Below are 27,600 nucleotides of genomic sequence, written 5' to 3'. Positions count from 1 at the left end.
ATGTCAGAAAGGAAGAAGTATCATTAGAAACTTCTTTGTGGAAGGAAGAGATAAAACAGCTGCTCAAGAAAAAAAGGTGGTCAGGAGAAGTTGGCCCTGCTTTTACTGAGGTGTACTTAGTTCAAAATGAATTTATTTGCTTATTTCAGTATCAGATGTGCAGAGTTGTTCTTAAGTGTCTCTCTGATCATTTTTCAGACTGGCAGAAGACTCATTTTTCGTTCTGAGCCTCCTGCATTCAAGGAAAAAGAAAATGAGGATCAGGGGCTGATTGATAAAGAAAAAGAAGAGCTGCTCTATTACTTTACTTAGCAGTTGAAAGCTGGAAGAAATTACGAAACGAACAGCAAGTGACAAACTAACAAAGAGAAAATGTGTCAGTGGATAGTCTGCAAATTGGAGGAGAAAGCTATCCTATCCCAAGTATAGTGAACACAGCAGATCAAAATATAGATGACATCTGTTCATAGCTGTACACTAGAAATCCAAATTTTGCTCAATTTTTATTGTCTGTAAAATAATAGATAGAAAACCTGTCTACCAAAGTGAACCAAAAGATCGTAATCAGACTTGCAGCTAGGAAAATGAATGTACCACTAACATGTATGAATTTCTTTTAAAAAGTTTCGATCTTCAAAATCAGATTCAAGTTTCTTGTAATTAAGCAGACTGTATGAACATAACAAAAAAAAAGTTGAAATGCAAAAATTGGACATCAACTGGTTTTATTAGTCCTTTTAACTCCGTGATTATAAATATCCATTGCCAGCAATGGACTTTGCCAGAATAAATCTGATGCTTGCTCTCAAGCAATTAGGAATTTACAATGATAGTTAAAACTGAGTATATAAACTTCATAAAAGAACACAATTGTCTGTCCAACAGAAGCAATTACTTATTCTTCAATAAGCAAGACTCCGTAAAACAGAAGCACCACATTAGATGGATACAGTTCACATTCTTACCCAGTTAGGGATCCTCTTTTAGTTAGAAAGAACTGAGTGGTCTGCCCCACACATGCTTTTAAGGAAATGTAGGCCATGCCTGCTGTGAAAACCATAAAAAGATACTTCTCCTCAAAGAAAGGGAAGGGGGAAGTGGACAGGCTTCTTGTGATCCGCCTATTTAATCTAAATTACCTCTGCAGCTTGGTAAGGGCCAGGTGGGCTTGCATTCCAGCTTGCAGAGGATCACTATTACAGTAAGTGTGTGAACTATTCCACTGATTTTTTATTTGAGGTGACAAGTTTTGAGGACAAAATGCCCCCATTTCTCTTTAAAACTGAACCTCAGTGATAGAAAGAAAAGACAAAATGCTTTAGAAATAAGTAGCTTCTTCACTTTTTCACTTAAAGGTTTTATCTCAGAAGTAAAAATAATTTATGTTTTGATAATGTAAATGTATAGGTCAAGATAGTCAGGTAAACGTTTTACACAGACAATGAAAAATATCCAGTCAAGACTTTTTTTCTAAAAAAAATCCGCAAATCAAAATCTGAATTAATGTAAATCTGTATAAAATGCTTCCAAACTACATTCTTCTGAAAATGAAGTTCAAAAGGCACAGGCATTAATTAGTATATTTCTATTTATGGGTAAACCTTCTTAATTTGGAATTACTATTAGGAATAATCTAAGACAGAAATGATTCGAAGTTTAATAACACCGTAGAAAACAGCATTTCCAAAGCCATTCCAGCTATACTATCCTCCTGGTGATATATATGAAGAGAGACCTAAGCACCTCCCTCCAGATTTCAACAGCTCTAGGAAATATATTTCCTAAGGCCCCTGACTTCCAAAGCAGGGATGGCAGGTGCCTGACTATGCCAAATGTTGCACAGTAATAGATTAAGGTCCAGAGAATGCTGTTCATTAGTCTTCCTCTTTCTCAGTTCTGCCAGAGATGTTTCAGTGGCAACAGAGCAAGGCTAGTTTTAATTAAGTGTGAGTTTCAGGAATATGAACCCAATTTGGAATGAGATGGGAGAAGGGTCTATCTAGAGAAATTTGTTGCTGACTCTCCATATATTCAAGACGATTGACCTTAATCTTAGTGTATCTCCTAACGCTAATAAATATGCAAATTCACAAGTGTTCCTCTGTAGGGTATCTTTGTATAAAAAAAAACAGTGCTCACACAACTTTTTAACTAAGCCGTACATATGTATAATTTTAATGCCATGTAGGCATCTCATGTATAGAATGTTTAAGTTCCAGACTTAATTTTTTTTTTTGTAAAACACTGACATCTTATTTATTTCTTTGCTTAGCTGAAATCTTAGTTTTTGTTCTTAAAAGGCTGTATGAATTATTTCCTATTATCTATATTAAAAAACAGGGTTTTTTAAAACATGTATTTAAAGATCTACTTTTCATTTCAGTCAAGATGTTACATATATGCAACTGACACTAGCTGGAAGCTCTTTCCTCAGTTAGATAGTCTGTATGTAAATGGTAAACAGACCATCACTGTAATCATTTCAACATTTATTTGGGAGTAAGTTCTACTGAAATCAGTAAGACTTATTTCTGAGCAAAATGCACGTGATGGGTCTATGTAATAAAAGTGACTTCGTACAAATTGGCAATACTGTTTTGTTACTGTAAACATAACCAAAGTGGTAAGAATTAATATATGCTAGGCAGCTTTCTAAAGTTCAGGGCACATTGCTAAATTAGAGATAGCAAGAGCAAGAAATCATATTGCTCTAGTAATTCAACCTTCACTATCCCTGAGTATGGTACTATTTTTTATGCGCTTCTCTCTCTAAAATGTCAGTTTGCGAAACTAAATTTAATTGGTCTTCCTGCTTAAATTCCTTCATTTTAACCCCAAATTTAATTAGGGGTTCATTTCTTGTGTCAAGAAAAAAGTGCTAAGCTTAACTGCTGTCTAGTATTCTGAGAATTATTCTTAAAATCAGCGTGGACTATCGCCGCTGCACATCCATTTTAAGGTAGGACTCAAATTCTCCCGTATGTACCTTTTCCTGACCGTAAGACAGAACATACCAAGATCTCCAAATGCCTTATCAAGTAAAATTTACTGAACACGTTTTCCATCGCACGACAACCATTAAGCATGCCAGCACCGGTGGTCATGCTCCCAATTTTCACTTTTTTCTTTAAAAGCAGCAACAGGCTCTTATTTCTCAGGATGCTTCTGCATCTGAACGTTTCAATGCTTCTGCCTTCCACACAATCATTCAAGGTCTTGTAGATTGATGGTGCTTCCTGTAAACTGGGAATTATCAGAATTGGCATCTTCTTCAGCAGAATTGTGTGGCTCCTGTTTAATGCAAAATGGTTTTTAAAAGGTCAGAATTTCATGGCAATTGATCAACTCCTTAGATTACGCAGACATCGCACTCTCCAAAATCCATTAACTTTATGTTTATTGGGATAAACTTCTCATTTTTCTCAACTGGCAAAACCTCCCACCAAAAAAGCCTGCAACATGTTTCTGTCAGCTCCTCCTTTACATTGACCCACCAAACTCCAAAAACACCACCAAGCATAGAAAGCACCTTCCTGTAAACTTATAATAGCAGTTAATTTTACTATAATGAATGAACTGAAGCTGCATTTATCCAATTTGCAACTTGAAAGTTCTGTACCTGAAGAATATGAACAGGTAAATCCACTGTCAGCTGAGAGTGTGAAGAGGAAGATTGAGAACTGAGCTGGAAGGGCAGATCTCCTTCTCCTGGAGCATCATCCTAACAACAAAGGAGAGAGAGCAGATTTCTGAGGGTGGACAGCCATCCTCCCACCCCGGCAACCCCCTGGTCATTCTTCACTAACATACGGACATGCTTATAAGCAGCAACACGTTATACTTAATGAAGCATTTTAGTGACTCCAATTAGGAGCCCTACCCATTTTCATTGAGGCAACACAATTTATATCACTACCTAATATCGACTTAACACCTACATCTCAATTTTTTATTAATCAAATTTCTATCCCACTGCAGCCAACTTCTTCCAGAAGGGAAAAAGTTGTCAGAGCTAAATGAACTGCCAAAGGGAGTCCATCCCAGAGTTTCTCCATCTTTGTTTGCAGAGTAAGCATATAGTGAATTTGATGTTAGTGTTGTCCATTTGGTGATATCCATGCATGGTGTCATCTTTGAGGTGGTTGGAAGAAAAAAAAAAACTAGAAAGCCAGTTTGGTCTAGTGGTTAAGGAGCTGGCCTAGAAACCAGGAGACTCTGAGTTCTCGGCCTGTCTTAGGCCTGAAAGCCAGCTGCGTGACTTTGGGCCAGTCACTCTCTCTCAGCCCAAACCACCTCACAGGGTTGTTGTTGTGGAGAAAATAGGAGGCAGGCATGTTTGCTGCCTTGAGTTATATATACATAAGGTAGGGATAAAATTATTTGCTATAAACATTGAATTTTCTTGGCAGAGTCTGTTCTCTGTACATTAAAGCCATTTTTTTCTATTACAGGTAGTCCTTGCTTAACGACCACAACTGGAACTGGCAACTCCATTGCTAAGCAATGAGGTTAAGTGAGACATCATGTTACATGATGGACTTATGACCTCACTTCCATCACAGTCGTTAAGCGAATCACCTGCAATCGTTAAGCGAGATGTCACATGAACACAACTTGCAATTTTACTGCCAGCTTCTCCATTGATTCTGCTTGTCAGAAGCCAGCTGTGAAGTGTGCAAATGGTGATCACGGGACCGAGGGATGCTGCAACAGCCATAAATGCCCACTGGTTGTGAAGCACCCAAATCATGATCCTGTGACCATGGCGGCGCTGTGACAGTTCTAGGTGCAGAGACAGGTTGTAAAGTTACATTTTCAGTGCCACTGTAACTTCAAACGGCCACTGAACACAAAACAGTTGTTAAGCAAGGACTGTTTGTATTCAAATCCAAGCCAAGGCAATTAGTATTAGAATTATCTGAGTCTGTGTTCCAGCTCCAGATGCAGAGGAAGCTATGACAACTGGTAACACCTTATTGACACAACACCAAATAATAAAATAATAAAAATTCAAATGTGAAAGTAAGATAGCATTTGTTAAGCAAGAAAGACAAATTGTCCTTGCTTAAAAAATGCTATCTTACTTTCAACTTCAGCATTCTAGTCTCCTATAATCTATACGACATATTATTTGGTGTTGTGTCAATAAGGTGTTACAAGTCCTCATAGCTTCCTCTGCACCTGGAGCTGGAAAGCAGACTCAGATAATTGTAATACTAATTTCCATGGCTTGGATTTGAATTGAGATCATTCTATTGTTTGGGGAGTTTCACTTTAGCACTTTGAGACCCATCTATTAGCAATGATGGCACTCCACTTCATCTATGATTTTCTTCTCTGCAGTAAAAAATCTGATGCGTCTCTGATGTGAAGTGACTCATTCCAGCCCATTTAAGTTTGGTGGTTCCCATAATGTCAATATTGATTCTCAGCATTTCTAATCTGACATCAAGTTTGTCTTGGTTCATGGTTCTGACATTCCATGTACCAGTGGAACATTTATTACTGCAGCAGTGTACCAGGGACATTTTTAGTGCCACACCTCCCTCTTCACAGGTGAAGAAATCCTATAGCCCCTCAGTTCCTTTCCCAAGGAGCACAAAATTGTGCCTGAACTCATTTTCCCCTTTTTCCTGACATATCAACTGCTAAATATATCTTTTTTTACATTTCTCTGTTACTTATTATCAGTATCCTTCACAGAAATAATTCAAAGAAATATTTATTGGAAATATTTATTTCCAAAAACACAAGATTAATAAAACTGATTTAGTCATGTGATAAAAAACAGAAAAAGACGGGCTGGAAACTTAAACTTTGCCATTATTTCCTGAGTTTGGGTTTGCAGCACCAAACCATATTATGCTTGCTCTGTCTGTCTGTCTGTCTATCATCTCCACCAATATATTGTACACTGTGTGCACAATTATTAGGCAAGTGAGCATTTTGACCATATCATTTTTATGCATATTTTCCACCTCCAAGCTGTATAAACCTGAATGCTTATTGGATATAAGCATATCAGGTGATGTGTATTTGTGTAATGAGGGAGGGTGTGGCCTAGGGAGATCAACACCCTATATCATGTGCATAATTATTAGGCAGCTTCTTTTCCTCAGGCAAAATGGGCCAAAAAAGAGATTTAACTGACTCTGAAAAGTCAAAAATTGTAAAAAGTCTTTCAGAGGGATGCAGCACTCTTGAAATTGCTAAGATATTGGGGCGTGACTACAGAACCATTGAACGTTTTGTTGCAAATAGTCAACAGGGTCGCAATAAACGTGTTGAGAAAAGAAGATGCAAATTAACTTCCAAAGATTTGAGAAGAATCAAACGTGAAGCTACCAGGAACCCATTATCCTCCAGTGCTGTCATATTCCAGAACTGCAACCTACCTGGACTGCCCAGAAGTACAAGATGTTCAGTGCTCAGAGACATGGCCAAGGTAAGGAAGGCTGAAACTCAACCACCACTGAACAAGACACATAAGTTGAAACAGCAAGACTGGGCCAAGAAATATCTGAAGACAGAGTTTTCAAAGGTTTTATGGACTGATGAGAGTGACTCTTGACGGACCAGATGGATGGGCCCACGGCTGGATCAGTAACGGGCACAGAGCTCCACTTCGACTCAGACGCCAGCAAGGTGGAGGTGGGGTACTGGTATGGGCTGGTATTATTGAAGATGAGCTAGTTGGACCTTTTCAGGTTGAAGATGGACTCAAAATCAACTCCCAAACCTACTGCCAGTTTTTAGAAGACACTTTCTTCAAGCAGTGGTACAGGAAAAAGTGCATCTTTCAAGAAGACCATGATGTTTATGCAGGACAATGCTCCATCGCATGCATCGAAGTACTCCACTGCGTGGCTAGCCAGTAAAGGCCTCAAAGATGAAAGAATAATGACATGACCCCCTTCCTCACCTGACCTAAACCCTATTGAGAACTTGTGGGCCCTTCTCAAACGGGAGATTTACGGTGAAGGAAAACAGTACACCTCTCTGAACAGTGTCTGGGAGGCTGTGGTTGCTGCTGCACAAAAAGTTGATCGTCAACAGATCAAGAAACTGACAGACTCCATGACTAGAAGGCTTATTACTGTTATTGCAAAGAAGGGTGGCTATATTGGTCACTGATTTTTTGTTTGAAATGTCAGAAATGTTTATTTGTAAATTTTGAGTTATTTGTTTATTATTCTCACTGTAACAGATGAAAATAAACGAGTGAGATGGGGGAATTTTCATTTTTCATTTAGTTGCATAGTAATTCTGCACACTAATAGTTGCCCAATAATTGTGCACACATAGATATGCTCCTAAGTAAGCCAAAACCTCACTTTTACTTTCTTAAATATTCAGGTTTGAGGTTTATTAACATTTTGGATTGACCGAGAGCACTGCAGTTGTTCAATAATGAAATTCATCCTCAAAAATACAACTTGCCTAATAATTGTGCACGCAGTGTATAATGAAGCAAGTTTACCTTGATTATATCCCAGCTACATGTTCCTGAAAAAAAACAGATTATTTTCCATAAGGAAGTTGCCAATTCTTACCTGAAGCAACTGAATTTGAACAAACTGTGTGCCAGCTGAAGGGTCTCTTACTGTTAGGTTTCCATTTGGCAAAATATTGTTGCATAACCGATTTCCATGACTAAAACAGTTAACTTTATCACTTTTGCTTTTTCTTATGCCAGAGTCAGTCGAACCTAAAATAAAGAGATGGTATTTGTATAATATAAAGCTGTATTCTGAAGTAAGTTTCATTAGGTATCTGAAAAAAATTATTTTCCCTAAGCAACTTCAAATAAAACATATGCTTCTTACCATGTACAGAGCAGATTATTTAAATATTTTGTTGAGCATATTAATAGTTGGGGCTGCATACAAAGACTTCCGTACACAGAAAGAGGAGAAAGGGTGATTTCCATACCCATTCACTTGCCTAGCTACCCACTAAAATTTGCTCCAAAGAATTGGAGGACTCGGAATATGACGGAAGATTACATATATGAATTATTTTCCATACCCATTCACTTGCCTTGGAAAGGAAGCATTACAGGGAAATACCTTTCTTCCTCCTTCCGTGAATTATAAGCTGGGACATTTCCTTCATAACAGCATCAAGGGGTATCTATCACATGTTTCCATGTTTCTTCTTATTCCTTGATCCTACATGAAACTGCTGCAACTTCCTTAACATCTGTTCTAACTAATGCAAAAGTCAGGCACTCTGTTTTGCATTCCTGTTAATTAGTCCTATGTCATGTGCTTTCAAAGCTGGGGGTGGGGGTGGGGGTGGGGGAGGAGACTTGCTATATTATTTAGAAAACTGTCTTCTAGGAAGTCATTTTGGACTGCCAATGTCCCATTTCTCTTATTTTTGCTTTATATGATCACAAGAATGCTTCCCTTCAGAGCAACTTGGAATACTGTTTTTTGTTATGTAATGTGCTACTTACTGTTATGTTCCCAATCAATTTCAACTAATTCTGGTACTGGTATATACATATTTTGTACTTATTTATTTTATAAGGCTGCCCATCTGACCATATTGACTATGACCAGCTAATAGCATATAAAAACCACCCCAAAAAATACCTACAACAATAAACAGTATGTTTGGCCCTAAATCCATTATTTATTTATTTACACACACACACACACACCGAAATGGCCACTGCAGGAAATACCTGCAAGAATAAAAAAATCACAGCATTTCATGAGCTGCTCAATAGCAATGAGTGCAGCATTTTCAGAACACTGTTCCAACTAGATAGGAGGGGTTTTTTGGGGGGGGGGACCTATTTTGCATTAGCTGTAGCTTCCAAGGCAGAGGTAGAAAGCTGCTGTTTTCAGGGAGTATGATCCCTTCTCAAACTTCCTGAATTCAACTTCTCAAACATAGAAATTAAGGATGTACACCTGTCACACAAGAGTTTGACTTGGAGTTTGTTAAAGAGCTTGGATGTAATTAACTATGCAAATAAGTATCTGATTTGGGTACAATTTCTAAAAATTAAAAAAAAGTTTAATTTTAATCTACTTTATATACTGGGAATGGGTAATGTTCTCTTAAATCTTCCAAAGACTTCCATTCCTCATTTGAAATAAGCCAATGCATATCATCCTCAATCTCATCATCTAATATGCCCCTTTTCAATAACCTCTGCTTTGGTAATCAAAGGGCTTATTCAAATCACTGAACTTAGAAAGCTCCTCAGGATCTATCCCTTGTGTTGAAAAAGGGAAATCTAGCAACTCATGTGATTTGACTCCTTCCACATTGCTCATGACCCAATAACACACTGAAAATAGAATTAGAAAAGAAAAATATTGTAATTTTGGAAAGGTGAATGTCTTTTCTAAAACAGTAATCACTCACAAAGTCTCCTGGGTCATTTAGAGACTTCACAAAGATCTCCTTTCGCCACATACAGATTTGGCCCAAAGTAGCTGACTTCAGCTTGATATTTAATTGATACACATCCCTAAATGGAACCATTCACTCATATCTTGTCTTCTTGTGTTTGAGATTCAACTTACTAGCTGCTAATAAGTTTATACAACTTATTACCAAAACCAGACATTGAGTCAACATTTGCAGGGCCTCATAAGATATGGATGAAAAGGAGAAATAAAGCCAAGTATCACTGAAACACTAGTAACACTTCACATCCCTGATGACTTTATTTGGAAGCTTCCTATAGTTATTAGAGCATGGCAATAAGATGGAATGATAGTGGAGAGTATCTGTAGTTCAGGACTGAACTGTTCGGTTCATTCAACATGTTATAGCACAACTGCCCTGACACTACCTTCTAGAACAGCCTCTTAAGTTAAAAGTGGAAGCACCTTATCACTATTCTTCCAGTTCACAGTTTTAACTCAGAAGAAGAGTAGAGTCATACTTCCCACAGCTCTTTCAACAAAGTATTTCAGCAGAATAATCAATATTATTTCTGTATCAAAACCAGTCAAGCTTTTAGTAGAATTAAATAGATCTAAATCAAAATAAGGAAATATATAACATTCTATATCTTAAACTAAAGCTCCTATCCTCCTTGACATCTGACCATACTTGCTTCAGAAGACATAATTTCTGAGTCCAACTTCTGAAGGGCCATTAGTTTAATCTAGACCTTTGTCTAGATTATGTGTGTCATCCAGACATCCAGTTTGTGTTCAACCTTTTCCCAACAGATACATATTTTTAACTGCATGACTAATTATAATTCTCTACATCTAAGAATTTCTTAAGGAATGGCTGCATCAATATATCCTTAAATAAAAAAATAAATATATTTTAAACCCATCCTGTCAGTAACTCTTCACTTAGAATATGAGTCATGTTTTTATTTCAAACAGTACTTGTTTTGTCTAATGATGCACCTTTTAAGCAATGGCAAAAATATATATTTAGATTTATATGGCAGGGAAAGGAACCAAGTTTAAATATAAAATTCTTCAAGATGCAAAGGAGACGGGAGGACTGGGATTGCTGATCTTAAATTGTATTTTGCAGCCTGCTGTTTGGTTTGGATGAAAGAATGGCTGTTGCTGAGAAATAAGAGAATGTTGGAACTAGAAGAGCACAACCTGAGGTTTGGGTGGCATGGCTTTTTAGTACAATAAATAAAGTCAAAGTTAATGCAGATTTTAATCATCATTATGTTAGGCATGCCATTGTCAGATCCTGCCGATCAAAGGTTTCACAGAAGCCCTTATCGGAGCATCTCCCATCATTTCCTTCTCCCATGTTGCCAGATGGGAGGGGGTGTGAAGTTGGAGTGTGGAGTGGTTTATTATGGCTATGGAGGACATCAAGGACACGGGGTTGAGATATGCCAGGAATACCATCTGGATGGAAGGGGGAGTGACATGGTTTCATGGGAAAGGGGACTAACTAAGGGAATGTAGTTTTAAGTTAGGTTTGAGTGGGAAATCTTTATTTGCAGCTTGCCTTCTGTACCATTTATTACACTTCATTAAAACAGTTAAAGGAATCTCAGCCTCCTGACTCTGATTGTGTGAATGCTCGAATGATCAGGTGCTGACATTAAGCTGCAAATCCATCTTTTTGAAAACTCTTCCTGAGCAAGTAATCAGCTGAGAGTTGACAAACCATGCCTAAACATGGAAAATCCTGGGCTAAGCAGCCATCGCCTTTACCATCATCGGAGAGGACAGTGCTGTATGCCAAAGTGAAAGAAGAAAAAATTGAGACGGAGGAGAGGTCAGGGAGCGGAGACAGCGAGTGCGAGATGGAACCCCAGCTCAACAGTACGGAATTGGAAAGTGCCCTCCACTCCCTGAATTTCGTAAGAGAGCCTCAGATGCCGAGCATTATTATCGAAGAACCACAGATGGGCCCTTCCCAGATCGGTGCCAGAGAAGAAGAGGGAAGGGCCCCTCCACCCGTGGAGGCACAAATAAGGGTGCAGAGTCCGGGGTCGCATGGGACCATTCCAGACCCCAATGGAACTCCACAAGAAATGCGGAATTTGGAGGCGAGGATGTCTGCCATGGAAGTGGTGTTGCAGCAGGTATTGAGAACCCTGGAAACCATGGAGTACCCCTTGGAAGAGATCTTAACTCAGCTATCCAGAGTGGCATCGCTGGACTCACGAGGAAGATGGTGTACCTTAACCCAACCCAGGATTTCGAATCCCCAGTGAGGCACCGGTGGAGTGGAGGCCACCCAGAGAGCCAAGGCAACTGGGGGAGAGCTCTGCCCAGCAGGGTGACACAGGTTGCAGTCCCAAAGGACATACAAGTTAAGTTCGATGGAGACCCACGACAGTTGGCATTTTTCTTGACAAACGTGTCCTTATACATGAAGGAATATGGATCTTGCTTTCCCACTGAGTACAAGAAAGTGAGGCAGGTAGGCGCTAGACTCCGGGGACCTGCGACAGAGTGGTTTGTGCAATTGCATGATGCCATGGCCCCGGAGCTGAGCAGCCTGCGTGAATTCATGAGGGGACTGAGAGACCGGTTCAAGGACCCACTTGACAAGATGAGGGCGAAGACAGGTATCCAGCAACTTAGGCAAGGGGGAAGAACCGTGGTGGAGTATGCCATGGAGTTCAAAGCTCTTGCCGGAAAAGTTATGGACTGGTCAGAAACCACTAAGATTGATTACTTCAAAGGGGGCTTGCAGCCAGAAATCCTGAGATGGGCGCTCTACTGCGGAGACCCCCCCCCCACTTTGAAGGACTGGATCTGCCTAGCAGGGGAGGTAGAGAATACCCAATACCAATTCCATTGGCAACTCCGAGCGCAAACGATGGGAAGAAATACCGTAGCCCCAGGTCAATTTCCCTTCACCCAGCAAAAACTCTTCCATGACAAGGATGATTGGAAAGACCAACCAGGGAAGAGAGGCAGCTGTTTTAAATGCAGGAAGGACAACCACAGAGCAGCAGAATGCCCAGATGCACTGAAAGGAGCAACCAAATCAACTAAAACCCCACTGACCAGACGCAAGGCAGCAGCTGCATCGGCGCTGGCCCAAAAAGATCCAGAGGTGAAGTCTCTGATTGATTCAGGCGAAGACTCCGAACAGGAGGAACTGGAGCCAGTGGGAAATGAATTTCACCTGTTCTAAATCGCGCCCGCGAGCAGGTGGAAACTCCAGGGCGCAACGTTCCTACTTCAGAGATAGACGACAAAGAAGACCCTTTGGTGAGTGATGATTGCCCCACCTTGCTGGTGAAAGTAGAACTAAAAAACTTAAGAACCCAGCACAAAGCTAATTTGACAGCTATGTTAGACTCATGCACAAAATGCTTGATACACCTTGCCCTAACTGACACACTGAGCCTTAAAACCAGGAGACCAAAAAGTCCCATTATTTTCACTCAGATGGACGGTTCAGTTGCCCACAGGGTCCCGTGGAATTCTGGACTGAGACTTTGGCCATGAGGTTGGGGGGGGGGGCATAAAGAAACCTTGCAATTTATTGTAGCCCCTATTGCCAACTATTCTATCATCCTGGGACTCCCATGGCTAAAGAGTAGAAAGCCACAAATCAATTGGGACTCAGGTGCTTTATTGTTTAAGAATGGGGCTTGCAACCTCTTTACTGTGCTACAACCAGGGTGGGAAGTAGCCGGCACCCTCCTCAACCACACCCCTGCGGTGGAACCTCTGGCACAGCCTGACATTCCACCCGAATATACAGACTTTCTTGAGGTCTTCGATGAGAAGGAGTGTAACCAACTGCCTCCTCACAGAAAAACTGACTGTGCCACTGAAATAGACCTGAAGGCTGAACTACCTAAGCCTAAAATGTATGCCATGTCAGAAACTGAGAAACAAGTTCTCAGGGAATTTATTGACAAAAACTTAGAGAGGGGGTTCATTGAACCTGCCAATTTACTTTTGGCAGCCCCGGTGCTCGTCCGGGCAAAGAAAGATGGCTCTCTGAGACTCTGCACGGATTACCGTGGAATAAATGCCATCTCAATAAACCATCAGTACCCTCTCCCCTTAATGAAAGACATGCTATCACACCTATCGAAGGGAAAAGTATTTACCAAACTTGACCTCAGAGAAGCCTATTTTAGAATTCAAATTCGGGAGGGGGATGAATGGAAAACAGCGTTTAACTGCCCTCTCAGTTCCTATCAGTACAAAGTCCTCCCATTTGGGTTAGTGGGGGGCCCTGGAGTGTTTATGCAATATATCAATGAAGTCCTCCAGCAGCATTTGTACAAAGGGGTCCTGGTTTACTTAGATGACATTTTAATTTATTCTGACAACTTCAAAGACCACGTTCAGCTTGTCAAGAAAGTCTTGCGCAAACAGAGATGCTAAGCTGTATGCCAAGCTCTCTAAATGCGAGTTCCACAAGTCTCAACTGGATTATTTGGGCTATTGTATTTCTTCCAAGGGGGTCAAAATGGATCCTGCCAAAGTACAAGACATCACGGAGTGGGAACCACCTCACACCAGGCGCCAACTTCAAAGTGTTCTAGGCTTCGCGAATTTTTATAGAAATTTTATACCCCAATTTGCTCACATTGCTTTGCCTCTGACTGACTTGTTGAAAACTAGAGGGAGGGGGGAAACCCGGAAAGTTAACTCCCCAGGGGCTAGACTTGCCTGGACTTCTCAATGTCAAGCAGCTTTTGACCATTTAAAGCTTCTTTTTACTAGGGAACCCATTCTAGCCCACCCAGATCCAACTCACCCCTTTATTGTGCAAGCAGATGCTTCTGACTCAGCTATTGGGGCAGTTTTGGTTCAAAAAGATGAAACAGGTTTCCCCCACCCCTGCGCTTACCTCTCACACACATTTTCTAACTCTGAGCACAACTGGCCCATTTGGGAAAAAGAAGCTTTTGCTGTAAAGACTGCTCTCACACACTGGAGGCATTTGCTAGAGGTGCTCTTTATCCCTTTGAGGTTTGGATGGATCACAAAAACCTCCAAGCTTTACAAACCCCCAGGAAATTGAATGGCAAACAAATTCGCTGGGCTCAATTTTTTAGCCGTTTTAATTTTACCCTCAATTTCCTTCTGGGAAAGAGGAATTTTCTTGCTGATGCACTTTCTCGCCTCCCGCAGTATCACACTGCCCAAACTCAAATTGTAGACAGTTTTCTCTCAGAAGCAGCTTGGAATGGCTTGCGTAACGCACAAACAAGGAGTAGCCTGCACTTTCACTACAAAAGTGAAAATGCAGGCTGCTCTAAAAGAGGAACTGCTTCAGGCACTCCCTAACGATCCCTGGCTATAATGTAACAAAGCCCAATTAACTGAAATTGACAACGTCTGGTATTGTAACAGCAAAATCTACATGCCTGAGTCTCTTCGCCAGACAATTTTGCACCGTTCCCATGATATTAAATCTGCAAGTCATTTTGCCTTCACGAAAACTCTCCACTTGGTGAGGCACCAATTTTGGTGGCGCTCTCTTCGTGCTGATGTACAGTCCTACGTCACATCATGTCATGTCTGTGCCTAAGCAAAGAGGGGGGGAAACCACAAGGACTTTTATAACCCGTAGCCTCCCCCAAGGCTCCATGGAAAGAAATCATCATGGATTTCATTGTGGATTTACCTGAGAGTAAAAACAAGACTGTTATTTGGACTGTCATTGATTTGTTTTCCAAGCAGGCTCATTTTATACCTTGCGCTAAAATCCCAATTGCTCAGCAATTAGCCAAGCTATTTCTAACGCATATCTATGAAATTCATGGGTGTCCCACACGTGTAATTTCTGACAGAGGCGTCCAATTTACTTCCAAATTTTGGTCTGCATTTTTGAAATTAATTGGTGTCCAGCAATCCCTCAGCTTGTCGAGCCATCCGGAAACGGACGGAGCGACTGAACGAGCTCAGTCTACTCTAGAGCAATTCTTACGGTGCTACATTAGCTTCCAACAAGACGACTGGGTGGACCTCCTGCCTTTTGCTGAGGTTGCTTATAATAATGCCATTCACCAAATCACTGGGTTTTCCCCTTTTCATATTGTTTATGGCCAGGACTTCGTTCCAATACCTGAACTTCAATTGCAATCCTTGCCTGACTCCTCGATAGCTGACTGGGCTGCACAGATTGCCACTAATTGGCCGGTCATCCACCAGGCATTAGATCACACCCATGAAACTCAGAAAAAATCTGCTGACCGTCACAGGCGCCCAGAGTGGAAATTTAAAGTGGGTGATCTTGTTTATCTCTCTACCAAATGTTTACGCTCCCAACACCCCTCAAAGAAACTTGCCCCCAAGTTTGTTGGACCTTTCCTCATCACAATAGTTAATTAATCCTGTGACTGTTCAATTGCAATTACCCCCCACCCTAAAAAGGCTTCACCCTGTTTTTCATTGCAGCTTGCTTAAACCTGCACCAGACCGTTCTAAGTGGCACCAGCCTGCAGCAACCCCTCCACTCATCATGGTTGATGGCCATCAGCATTTTGAAGTTAAAGTCATTCTGGATTCTCGGTTTTTTCGCAAATCTTTACAGTACTTGATTTAATGGAAGCATTTTCCAGATCCTGAGTGGGTTAATGCATGTCATGTTAATGCTCCTCTTTTAACCAAAAAGTTTCATGCAAAGTATCCTTCTAAGCCCTCTCCTTCCTAGCCTCATTGCTTCATTTATTTGATATCTGATTATTTTTTTTTAGTCTTTCTTGGGGGGGCGGTATGTCAGATCCCGCCGATCAAAGGTTTCACAGAAACCCTTATCGGAGCATCTCCCATCATTTCCTTCTCCCGTGTTGCCAGATGGGAGGGGGTGTGAAGTTGGAGTGTGAAGTGGTTTATTATGGCTATGGAGGACATTAAGGACACGGGGTTGAGATATGCCAGGAATACCATCTGGATGGGAGGGGGAGTGACATGGTTTCATGGGAAAGGGGACTAATTAAGGGAATGTAGTTTTAAGTTAGGTTTGAGCAGGAAATCTTTATTCACAGCTTGCCTTCTGTACTGTTCATTACCCTTCATTAAAACAGTTAAAGGAATCCCAGCCTCCTGACTCTGATTGTGTGAATGCTTGAATGATCAGGTGCTGACAGCCATATTAAGAATATAGAATAAATACAGACCCAGGCTGTGTCCAAAAATACTTCTATTGGCATCAGCACAAGAAGCATTTTATAGAAAAAAGACAGCATACAAAGAGAAATGGCTAACATATCAAGATTTGTCAGTACAGGAAAATGGAGAATTTAAGATGAAATCAAGAGAACAACTGACTGCATAGGGACTTAGTTTTCAATGGTTTTCATACGTACAATTAAGAGCAAGATTTAATGTAGACTAAAAAAGCACCAGGAATAGAACATTATAAAATGGAATTTGAAAATGAATTATGTACAAATGATGAACATGTGTTTGTCAAAATTTTGTAGAGACCTGAAATGGAAAGAAGAACAAGTTAAAGTGTTTATGATAAAATGGGCTACGAACTTTGGTTATAAAATTCAAATGGATCAATGAGAGAGAATGTGGCTAAAAAGGTTTAAAATTCACATTGTCTTACAATTTAAAAGAGAATTCTTATAAAATGATGTAACATTGATATATATCACCAGAGAAATTGTCTAAGATGTATAAAGGTAATTCTAATTACTGTTGGAAATGTGAAAAGCATGAAGGGGCATTTTATCATGCATGGTAGACATGCAAAAAAGCAAAAATTAATATTCAGATGAAACCAGAATATTTTTATTAGGACTTATGGATACACAATTAGAAAGGATTCATGGTCAATTGGTTTCATACATGGTAACTGCAGTGAGGCTACTATATGCACAAAAATGGAAAAACACAGAAGTACCCACAATGGAGGAGTGGACAGTGAAGATGGCAGAATTTGCAGAAATGGCAAAAGTGATTTGATTAGGAACAAAACAACAAGTACTTTTATAAAAGATTGGAAACCTGTATTAACCTTTGCTGAAAATGGACAAAAATGAACTGGTGATTTCTGGATTTGCTGTTTAAAAAGGGTTGAAAATGGGATGAAGAGAACTATATAATGTAATTCTAAAGGGGAATAAATGGTAAAAGTTTGTTTGTAACTGCTATAAAGAAGATTGGATGCTGCTTCTTTAACTTTCTTTTTCCTGTTTCTAGCATTTTTTTCTTTTTGTATTTTCCTTTTATATATTTTTTCTTGTTTATCTTTTAATTATGTAAAAACACTCAATAAAAGTTATAGAATATAAGTCATATTGAGCAAGAATTCTAAATATAGTAGCAGTTTTAAGTGCAATCTCAGACAATGACCAAGGCAACAACCCCACCCAAAAAATCACTCTGCTCAATATGTATTTCAGCAACTGGTTTTGGAGAAGGGGGTGTTCAATGGTGTTTCCTGAAAGTCTGGTGGGTACTTGGCGCCTACAGGTAGTGTGTGTTGATCAACAGTTGCCTAAGAGGTTGTTTGAACTTCCTGAAGGATCTAGTCTAAATATACTTATACTGCTATAAATAAAAATTATAAAACTAAAATTCACAGAACTAAAAAATGCCACGCACAGCCATCTCAAATGCTCCACTAGCAGCTTCAAATTGGGACAGCTATGAGCAATCTGAAGGTTTGCTGTTTCTTAATAAATGTGGATTTGGATCAAACTGCAAATTATAAGTTACAATTGCCATTCCATACAAAAATATTCTGTCATCTTGGAACATAGTTCTTTCACATATACAGTATATGAGCTGTAGAACATTCCACTAATATAATGTCAGACAACTTCCCCAACGTGATAGTATTTTCTTAAGAGGTAAGTTCTGCTCAACGTTTTTTTGGGGGGTGGAGAGGTGCCTTTGAGTCAGTTGTTGATTCCTGGTGACTGCCTGGACAAGTTCCTGCAGTTTTCTTGGCAAGGTTTTTCGGAAGTGGCTTGCTCTTGCCTCCTTTTAGGGCTGACAAAGAGTGTCAGGCCCAAGGTCAGCCAACTGGCTTGGTACCTAAGGTGGGACTCAAACTCACCATCTCCTGGTTTCTAGCCTGATGCCTTCACCTCTTCACCAAACTGGCTCTCTTCTAGTCAACTTAGGATTCCAAATTTAACCATGATACTATCCTTAGATCCAGTTTAATGTAGACATAATATACTGTACTGAAGTAGTTAATACTCACCTATGTCGGTCCCATTTCCTTTTTGTTTTCTTTTCTTGGCAAGCTGAATAGCTCGATAATCTGTTCTTGCAGACCCACCACTCTCCTGATGAGATAAAAAGGTTTGTTCACACCACTAAATCCAGGCAGACTGTTAGATATGCAGCTTTTCATTATGAATACCATTTTCCCCAAACAACGTGGACTAATCCCTAACAGTTTCCCTGCTTATATTGAACTTTGTGCTGCATCCATTTGGTTAAGTCCACAAAGAATTAATTCCCCTTCCTTTTGTAGAACCAAAATCTGCTTGGTGATGTAAAACCCTCCAGAGCAGATTATTTTTGAGAGGTGGTTGCAGTAAAAAGAGAAGCACTCTATTGTGCAAGCTGTCTTTGCATGCAGTCCTTTAGATATATATTTGTCAGTTTATATTTTAATAAGGTAGTGATACAATCACACATATTTATTTTCACTTATTTTACCAAATTTATCATCGCCCATCTCCCCCCAAAGGAGGGACTCTGGGTGGTTATATTTCAATAGCAAGAGGGAGAAAACAAGGACTAAAAATGTCAACATTTTTGACATTAAGAAATGCCTTAAAATCAAATTATCTTCTTTTTCTACAAGCTTGGAATACAGTATACTCTCCTCTCAGTCAATCCCAAAACATTATCTAGAGTTTTAAATATTTACAACAGCTTGGGAAGGGAGTAACGAATAACTCCAAGCTTTGGCTTCTAAGCCTTCTGCTATGGAAAAGACTATCCTTTTTCATTTAATATGATGTACAACATGTAACAGCACTGAATCTTTCACAGGCAGAAACAATTTATGCCGCTTACATTATACAAAATATACGGCAACATCATTCGGGGCAGACATTCCATAAACTTTTTTGATCTGGCAGAGAGAGTGATCACACATGACAATATCCTCAAAACTAAGATACTAATGAAAACTAGTTATTTAGATTTATTGCATACCAGAAAAGAGCTGCCAGTCACCGTGCTCAGATCAGTTTCTTTCTGTGCACTGTAACTTCCTGAAGGATTGGAGAACACAAACTGAGTGACTACTTTACTGCCTTCTTGTTGTTCCACAACATCCAGGCTAGGAAGCAAAGTTTGCTCTGCTTTACTTGGAGCTAATAATTCAGATGTATTGTTTCCACCAAGGCTGCTGGAAGGGGTTAAAGTGGCTGTGTCTACTGACAAGTTATTGCTAGAGGTCAAACCATGCAAGTCTTGACTGGAACTTCTTGTTGACAAAGATGCTAATGAGCCTAAGGCTTCTGCATTCACAGTCTGTACTTCATCCAAATTTAAAGTGCTTTGCTGTAAAACTGTGGTGGTGGTTCCCAATAAAAGAGAGCTATCCAGGCTGTGCGGAATGTCACTACTAGCCACTAAAATCAATGGGTCAACTGTTTGAGCAAGGGAATTGCTACTGACAGAAAGACTGCCTCCAAGCGTAGAGCCTACTGAAGCAACATCTATAGTGAGAATTCCAGAGTTTATTAGAGCCATATCAGCTGAAATTCCAGAGGAGTTCCCAGATACACTAGAAAAAAGGGACACCAGATCTACATTGCTGAGGTCGCTTTGTCCCGAACTGGCAAGTTCACTGCTGGGTGTGAGGGAACCAATAGTTTCCATCTGATTTAATAGATCTGAAACAAAACGAGAGAGACATATTATAAGACTAACTAGTTAGTATGACATATTCTACAAATCTTGCCTGCTTCCTCTCCCTCCAACCTGGCTGCGTGTCCTCTTCCCAAGCATCTATATCTTCCTCTTCTAATCAAAGCAGCCAACACTACCCTCATCCAATTTGGCAGAAAACAGTGGCGCCAGACTCAATGCTACTATGCCATGGTAGTTTAGTTTTAATTTGCCAGGATTTCAGATCATCTTTACTTCCTGCTAGAACACATTCAGACCCCAACAATGTGCTATGCATTCCTAGCAATATGGGTGGTGCTAAAAGTGATTTTCACATAGCTGTCAATGTGCCAGCAGTGTTTGCAGAAGGGGTGAGGGGAGGCATTATGGTGTAAGCCCCACCCTTCTGTGTGTGTGTTGATATCACACTACATATAAAAGGGCAGACCTTAGCAGTGTTATGGTGCAAGCCCCACCCCTTCTGCATGTGCATTGTGATATTACACTACATAAGAAAGGGCAGACCTTATGGCAAAATGCAATGCTGCTTTTGTTATTCTCCGCCTGCTAAATGGGGCTGAGCCATACAGAAAACCAATTCACAGAGAATAATAGTTACGTGGAGTCTCTACATGAATTATTCAGAAGACAATTTCAGTAACAAAAAAGGTATCTGTAGTAGTATCGACTGAGAAACCTCCTGAGCAACACCCAAAACAAATGGTTGTTTCACTGCACAGGCTTAAGTAACCCATTTGTACTAGATTCAGCTTTTATCTTTCTCCTAGTATACCAGTTCTTACTCCCATATAACGAAGTGACAGAATCAATTTTGCTTCTTTTGATAGGGATTCAATCCTTGCAACAGCCTACTTAAAACTACTCTCATATTCCTATCTTTCATCAACATTTTATCAAGGTTCAAACATTCATTTACTTGCTCTTATTTTTGCCATTTATGTATAACCTGCCATCATTCACTCCATTTTCTTTGCTAAAGGAGGAGATGGGCAGGGACAAATTAGATAAATAAATAAATAAGTAAATAATTTGGTCTTCAGTACATTAATTTTCAGATCCACACTCGTTATAATAAAATTGCCACATAGTATTGTCTGCCTATGAAAATATACATGGCTGTCCTTCACCAAACAATACCACTTTAACATCACTACAATCTTTTCTTTATTCATTTATCCTTAAATACTCAAGGAGACATCACTCATCCTTGGCTAACTCCCTGCTCAATTCTGAACAATCTGCTAAGTACTCCATTTATATTCCCTCATGTTTTACGTCCATCATACTCCATTCTTACTACATTCAGCAACCACTCAACACCAAGTTGACGTAAAATGTTATATAATTCAAACCTATTCATTTTATTATATGCTTTCTGTAAATCAATGAACAGTAAACATTCTTTCTCATATTTATACATCATGTTATCTACAAAAGAACAAAGTAACCCCAAGTTACTAGCTTCAGTGAAATAAATTAATATCTTTTGCAAAGGCTTTAGATATACAGTAACACATTCTATACATTATTCAAATCCACATATAACTCAAGAGTCTTCTACAGGTAGCAGATCATACCTGCACTAAAGTTGTGTTGCTTGACCATATGTGTTTTCATACTATGCTTTGAATTGAACAATTTGCTACAACTGGATACAGGGCAATGCATCTTCAATGAGTCCACATCCTGAAGGTGTTTTTTGGAGTGAATGTATAGACTACTGCGTGCTGAGAACTTTGCACAACAACCTGAAATATACAACAACTGGATCATATGAATATAATGTGCACTTATAGATGTAAACCATAGTACAAAGGTCTCCTGTGAGATTGCAGGCAGCACAACATCTCACAGTCCCTCACTTCTAGGCCTGTTTTGGTTCCCCAGATCTTTTTACTTCCAGTTTTCTATGATTTATAAAGCCCTAGCCAGGTGACAAAGCTAAGAAACTACTAAGGATAGAAAGCCACTTCGAATTGCTTATATGTACCATATTATGCCTGAAACGGCCTTGTACGCAGGAGCAGGAAGAAGAGAGCTAAGCAAGTGCACTGACAGCAAAAATTACTCTTGAAGTAATGAGATCTTATGAATCTTAGAACAAAAACTATAAATGGGATACCAGTTTCAGAAGCTTCTGAGAACCCTGCATGTAACTCAGAGCCAAACTAACTAAAACAGCTGCACTATCCAACTAAGGTTGCATTTATCAATGCAATGAAAGCTTTAAATATAGCACAGAATTTAAATTTCTTAAAGCACTGCCCCTGCTCCAATTTTTTATTTTTTTAATTTTTACTGGTGAACATTTATAATCCCTATAATTGAAAAAGAAGACTTAAAATTAAATAGTTTTGGAAAGAAAAGCATGCCTTTGGAAGAAAGATTTAGTTCCTTCTTCCCACCTATGTCCTGCTCTGAAAGTACCTTCCTTCCTGTCATGGGATTCAGTAGCAATCCAATCCTGATCATCTGTCTAGGTCAGGGTTTCTTAACCAGCGTTCTGTGGAAGCCTAGGGTTCTGCAAGAGGTCACTAGGGGTTCCCTGGGAGATCACAATTTATTTAAAAAAAATATTTCAAATTCAGGCAACTTCACATTAAAGAGGGAAGTTTCATTCTTTACTTTTAGATTAAGAGCATTGTTAATGCATATATACAGGCCTACACGTGAAACGAATACAATAGTTTTGTAACTTCTGGCCTATATTTGAGCCTGAATGAGCAGGGGTCCCCCCAGGCCTGAAAAATATTTCAAGGGTCCCTCCAGGGTCAAAAGGTTGAGAAAAGCTGGTCTAGGTAATTGGATATATTTGGTCTTTTATATATAGCAATCCATCTATGAAGAAATAGAATCAAGTGTTTAAGTAATACCTTCTACAGGACATTCAAATGGTTTTGTACCAAGATGAGTTATACTATGGCCTTTCAAATGTTCTGCTCTTGTAAAAGATTTTCCACAGCCTTCTACAGAGCATGTGAATCTCCTGTCATCTTCATGTTTCCTATAACAGTAATTAGACATTAACATCAAACACTAAGTACACAGAACTGAGAAAATCACATATCAATAATTGAAGAGTGATAAGATTTAATTGAAGACTGATAAGATTTTAAACCCTCATATTACTAGACTTAAAACTCAGCTGCTTTAAAAGCACTTTCAAAGAACTCCAAAAATAACGTTTTAGCTAAGCTGACTGCCTCAGCTCAATTTAAACAAAGTCTGTTTATGTTAAGAGCATTTCTTCATGTTCATTTTCTTTTTCTGAACTTATTAGAAGCCCCCCTTCTCAAAGCTTAAACTGCAGGTTCCTTGAAAATTTATATACAGTTTGTGTACAGTAATGACTTTCAGTATAATCAGTTGGAACATTTACCTTTTATGTCTTAACAGCTTAGACATGCTGGTGAAGGACCAGCCACAACCTTCAAAGTCACAGATGAAAGGTCTTTCTCCTGAAAAAAAAGCATACAAAAATTAGAGAATTTTTGTTAAAATGAATGTGCTAATCTGATTAAAGATTTCATATTCATTAACTTCTTATATTAGTGATTTTACTGATCAAATTGCCTTACAAGCTACTGTTAAAGCCTTATCTATAAATAGATCACCAGTTTTTAAGGATGGCATGATCATCCGTCCAATCAAGGCAACTGCTTTTTAAGTCAACCACATGTCAACATTAATAGTGCCCTAGTTCACACCTGTGTGACTTCTCATGTGGATTTTCAGTCGGCAAGCTTTGTCATACTGCTTGTTACAGCCTGGGAAGGAGCAGGAAAACAGTTCTTGTTCCCTGAAGTGGACTCGATTATGAGAAAATAATGCACTCACTGTTATGAAGGTCCTCTCACAACCTGGAAAAAGAGAGGGAAAGTGAACTGTGTTTCAGCAGGAAAGCAGAAGCAAACAATTCAAGTGGCTTAGGCAGCTCAAAAAAATATGGTACTGATAAATAAAAACACAGTTTTCAAAAGCAGATTACTTCCTAGCACTGTATGCTGGGGACAGCCACTAGAGGAATTTCTTCACATTCAACTTCTCCATCTTCTTCCAGCTAAATGTTTTTGAAAACAGAGTAAGAGGGCAAGCAGGCTTATTCTGCTCTAAGCACCTAAGTTACAACATAAGAATCTATGATCTGACTTCCATTCTACCACAATATGGCCACCATCCTACCTAAAAATGATGTAAGTAGAAAACACTACAATGGGAAAGGATTCTTTACCAATTCTCACCAAATGTTTCCTCCTGTAAACCATTAGAACATTAAACTAGAAATCAGACAGGTGACAAAAATTCCAAAGAATTGTAAATTTAAACATCATCTTAAAATTCAGCGTACCACAGTGGAAAGTACGTTGGATTCAGATCTAGATCTGGGTTCAAATAAGGACCAAATAAATCTGGGTTTAAATAAGACTGAAACTAATATGATAAGTTTATTTAAACTAATACTTTGATGTGAATTGCAGCAACTTTTTCTTTTTTACCTTACACTGTACTCAACTTTGGATGAAAAGTTAAATAATTTTATGCTTGTAAAACTGACATTCTAAATGGCAATTAATACTGATAAATGCTTTACTTTTCTCTTTTTATTTTCAATACTTTAAGCTTTTAAATAATATGTTAATATTTTTAATCATATTATATTGATGTTACTGCGCTGAAGTCTGCACTGAAATAATACCATGTATCATGATTTACAACATGACACTAAAAGGTATCAAACAGTATTTCCTTAATTGTGTTTCTGGCATTAACTGATAGGCACATGTTTTGCAAACTGAAGGTCTGTAGTGTAACTAGAATACTATACACACTTGTATAGTATTCCTCTTCCCTCTCCCAATTCACGGCAGACACACTACACATAAGCAGCGTGAAAGGCAATTTGCCCAAACAAAAGGGACCGGGGCAGACCAGGTTACCTGGATACTCGCAGCGGTAAGGCCGGTCTGGCTCTAGGTGGCTCCGCCGCTGATGCGCCCCGAGACGGGCGGCGCTGGGGAAACGCTGTCCACAAGCCTCGCACTTGAGCCTCGCCTCTTCCTCGTGGGCCCTGCCGTGCGCCCGCAGGTTGTAGATGGTGGTAAAGCGCTTCGTGCAGCCCGGCGCGGAGCAGGCAAAAGGGCGCAGCTTGTCGTGGGAGTGTAGGTGGCGCCGCAGCTTGTAGGCGGTGGCGAAAGCCCAGGCGCAGCCGGGAACCGGGCAGCTGAACGGACGCACCGCCCGAGCCGCGCCTGCCGGGGGAGCGGGAGCTGCCGCCGCGGCCTCTCCGCCCTCCTGCGCCGCACCTGTCGGGCTCCCGCCGCGCGCCGACAGCTGATGCAGCCGCAGCAGCTGCTTGCGGGAAAAGGTCTCGGCGCAGCGGGAATCCGGGCGAGGATATGACGCCGGAGACCGCGAAGGTCCGCCGGAGGGTGCAGCCGGGGACTCGGCGGCGGCGTTCGGCTGAGCGGGAGGCGGTGGCGGCGGGGCTGCCGGCGCGGGACCGCCAAAGCTGAGCGTCCCATTTTCGAAGCGCACCAGCAGGCTCTGGTTGTTGATGGTCAGCGTGCCCGAAAAGGAGGAATTTCCCGGGCCGCCGCCGCCGGGCTCCTCCTGCGGTCCGCTGCCCTCCGAGAGCGGCGCCGAGGCCGGGCCTTCTCCAGCCGCCTCGCCGGCCGGCTTGCCCTCCCGCAGCCGCTGCGTTGGGGGAGAGTCCTGAGAGGAGCCGCGCGAGGGGCTTCCGGAGGCTCCGCCCCGCACCAAGTTCAGCACCAGCAGCAGAGCGTCACTTTCCGGCTGCCCGGGGCCTCCGGCTGCCGGGGAAGAGGCGGCAGCGCCGCCGGGGGTGGCAGCTCTAGGCAGCGGCGGCGGCGGCAACTGCTGCGGCGGTGGCGGCGGCTGCGTAGGCGGCTCCGGCAGCTTCCCCTCGAGGAGCAGCAGCACCGGGAATGTCACGTCCAGGCCCCAGGCCCCCGTAGAGTCACGAGGCTGAGGAGGCCGGAGAGCAGGCCCTGAGGAGGGAGCCCCGTCTTCCGCGGCGGCCGCACCAGCGCCATGTTGCTGGATGCCGGGCTCGGGCTGGGCCGCCTCCGAGGCGGCAGGCAGCCCCTGCGTTTCCATCTTGGGGGTCCCTGTAGCAGCGGCTGAAACCGGAGACGCGGGGCGGAGCCGGCCAAGAGATCGAAGAAACCCGGAGTGCGGAGTACAGGAGAGGAGTCGAGTCTGGGCGGCGGGGTGGAAAACCAGGAAGCGGTAGTGCTGCGTGAAACCGGACGATGGATCAGAAGCGAGAGGGGTGGGGATTCGAAAGGTGGAAGATTCGAAAGGTTGAAGAACCGGAGGCGCAGTGAAGTACAGGACACGGGTGTCGTGGAAGTAAGCGAGAACAGGGAGATTTGCAAGCCCATTACGTCTTGCTTTTTTGTTCAGCACTAAAGCATATTTACTAAGAAAGAAATCCCACTTTGCATGGGGTTTATGCTCCTTGGTAAATAGGGATCTAGTAAATGTCATGATATTAGAGCAATAATTAAAGAGTAACTTCTGTTAGTTTCAGTGGACACCCTCTCAATACCGCTAACACTCTGCTAGCAACGAACCTCGTAAATAAAACTAAGATTTGCTTAAATGGTGCTTTCAATTCATCCCACTTCCGCCAGGACTGTGGAGCACTCATGACATCCGACCTTCGTCATTAGCTAAGACGGCTGGGACTGCTGGGTAGCGTCATCGGAGATCAGATTCCTTAGTCCCTTGCCCGCGGATGTTTTCTTATTACTGATACTTCCACCTAGAAATACCTTCCCAAATTTAATCCCGTATAAACTGGCTTCCCTTCATCATAGCCTTCGCGCACCCTCGTCTGCTGGAGATGGAAGAATGTTTCCAAGCCATTATTAGGACTTTCTGGAAGACTTGCGCGGCGGCGCTTGCTTTGCCTCCAACAAAGCAGCCGTACGTGTGTCAGAATCACTGCCCTTTATGTTTGCAGGTCTGAAGTGGGTATTAATGCTGCCTTAAGCTTAATGCAAGTGTCAAGGTTTCTGTGATACCGTTTTCAGCGTATACTTTGTTTAGTGACGTCCAGTCTAATAGGTTCCTTTGGGGAGGCAAACTCTAGAAAAGCAGAAATAAACACTGAAAGGTAACTGCTGTAGGAGAAAGACAGGAGGCCAGGAGAGAGGATTAATTCCCTGTAGCAGTTATTTTATTTTTTATTTATTTTAGATCCCGCCTTTATTATTTTTATAAGCTTGTTTATCTATTTTACACTACATTTGTATGTAAACCTCTCAATGTGGTGCACGTAATTTAAAATACAGAA

At 41.0% G+C, this 27,600-nt stretch overlaps 2 protein-coding genes across 2 annotated transcripts in view; one reads left to right on the top strand and one right to left on the bottom strand.

Annotated features, from left to right (window-relative positions):
* Positions 1–617, top strand: part of CFAP100 (cilia and flagella associated protein 100) — a 51,550-nt gene extending 50,933 nt beyond the window's left edge. The window contains exon 16 of the mRNA XM_063291673.1: positions 199–617. Coding sequence (XP_063147743.1) covers positions 199–312 — 114 coding nt within the window. The 3' untranslated portion in view covers positions 313–617. The remainder of the gene's footprint in view (positions 1–198) is intronic.
* Positions 618–706: 89 nt separating this feature from the next.
* Positions 707–26,643, bottom strand: ZXDC (ZXD family zinc finger C). Its single transcript, XM_063291672.1, has 10 exons — positions 25,217–26,643; positions 23,987–24,139; positions 23,659–23,737; positions 23,153–23,283; positions 21,857–22,027; positions 19,578–20,263; positions 18,610–18,694; positions 7,554–7,708; positions 3,620–3,721; positions 707–3,291 (listed from the first exon to the last, which is right to left on the bottom strand). The coding sequence occupies exons 1-10, from the start codon at positions 26,394–26,396 to the stop codon at positions 3,205–3,207; spliced, it is 2,829 nt and encodes a 942-aa protein (XP_063147742.1). The 5' UTR covers positions 26,397–26,643; the 3' UTR covers positions 707–3,204.
* Between the last annotated feature and the right edge of the window lie 957 nt (positions 26,644–27,600).

The sequence above is a fragment of the Candoia aspera genome, chromosome 2 (genome assembly GCF_035149785.1).
Source record: "Candoia aspera isolate rCanAsp1 chromosome 2, rCanAsp1.hap2, whole genome shotgun sequence".
NCBI lineage: Eukaryota > Metazoa > Chordata > Lepidosauria > Squamata > Boidae > Candoia > Candoia aspera.
Note: the sequence above shows the minus strand (reverse complement) of the source record. Positions and strands in the feature narration are given on the sequence as shown.

Coding starts and splice junctions, on each gene's coding strand:
- ZXDC (XM_063291672.1), bottom strand. CDS start 26,396: ATGGAAACGCAGGGGCTGCCTGCCGCCTCGGAGGCGGCCCAGCCCGAG. Junction 18,695..19,577: donor TGACTGGCAGCTCTTTTCTG/GTATGCAATAAA, acceptor TTATCTCATCAG/GAGAGTGGTGGGTCTGCAAG. Junction 3,292..3,619: donor TACCTGTTCATATTCTTCAG/GTACAGAACTTT, acceptor TGCATTAAACAG/GAGCCACACAATTCTGCTGA.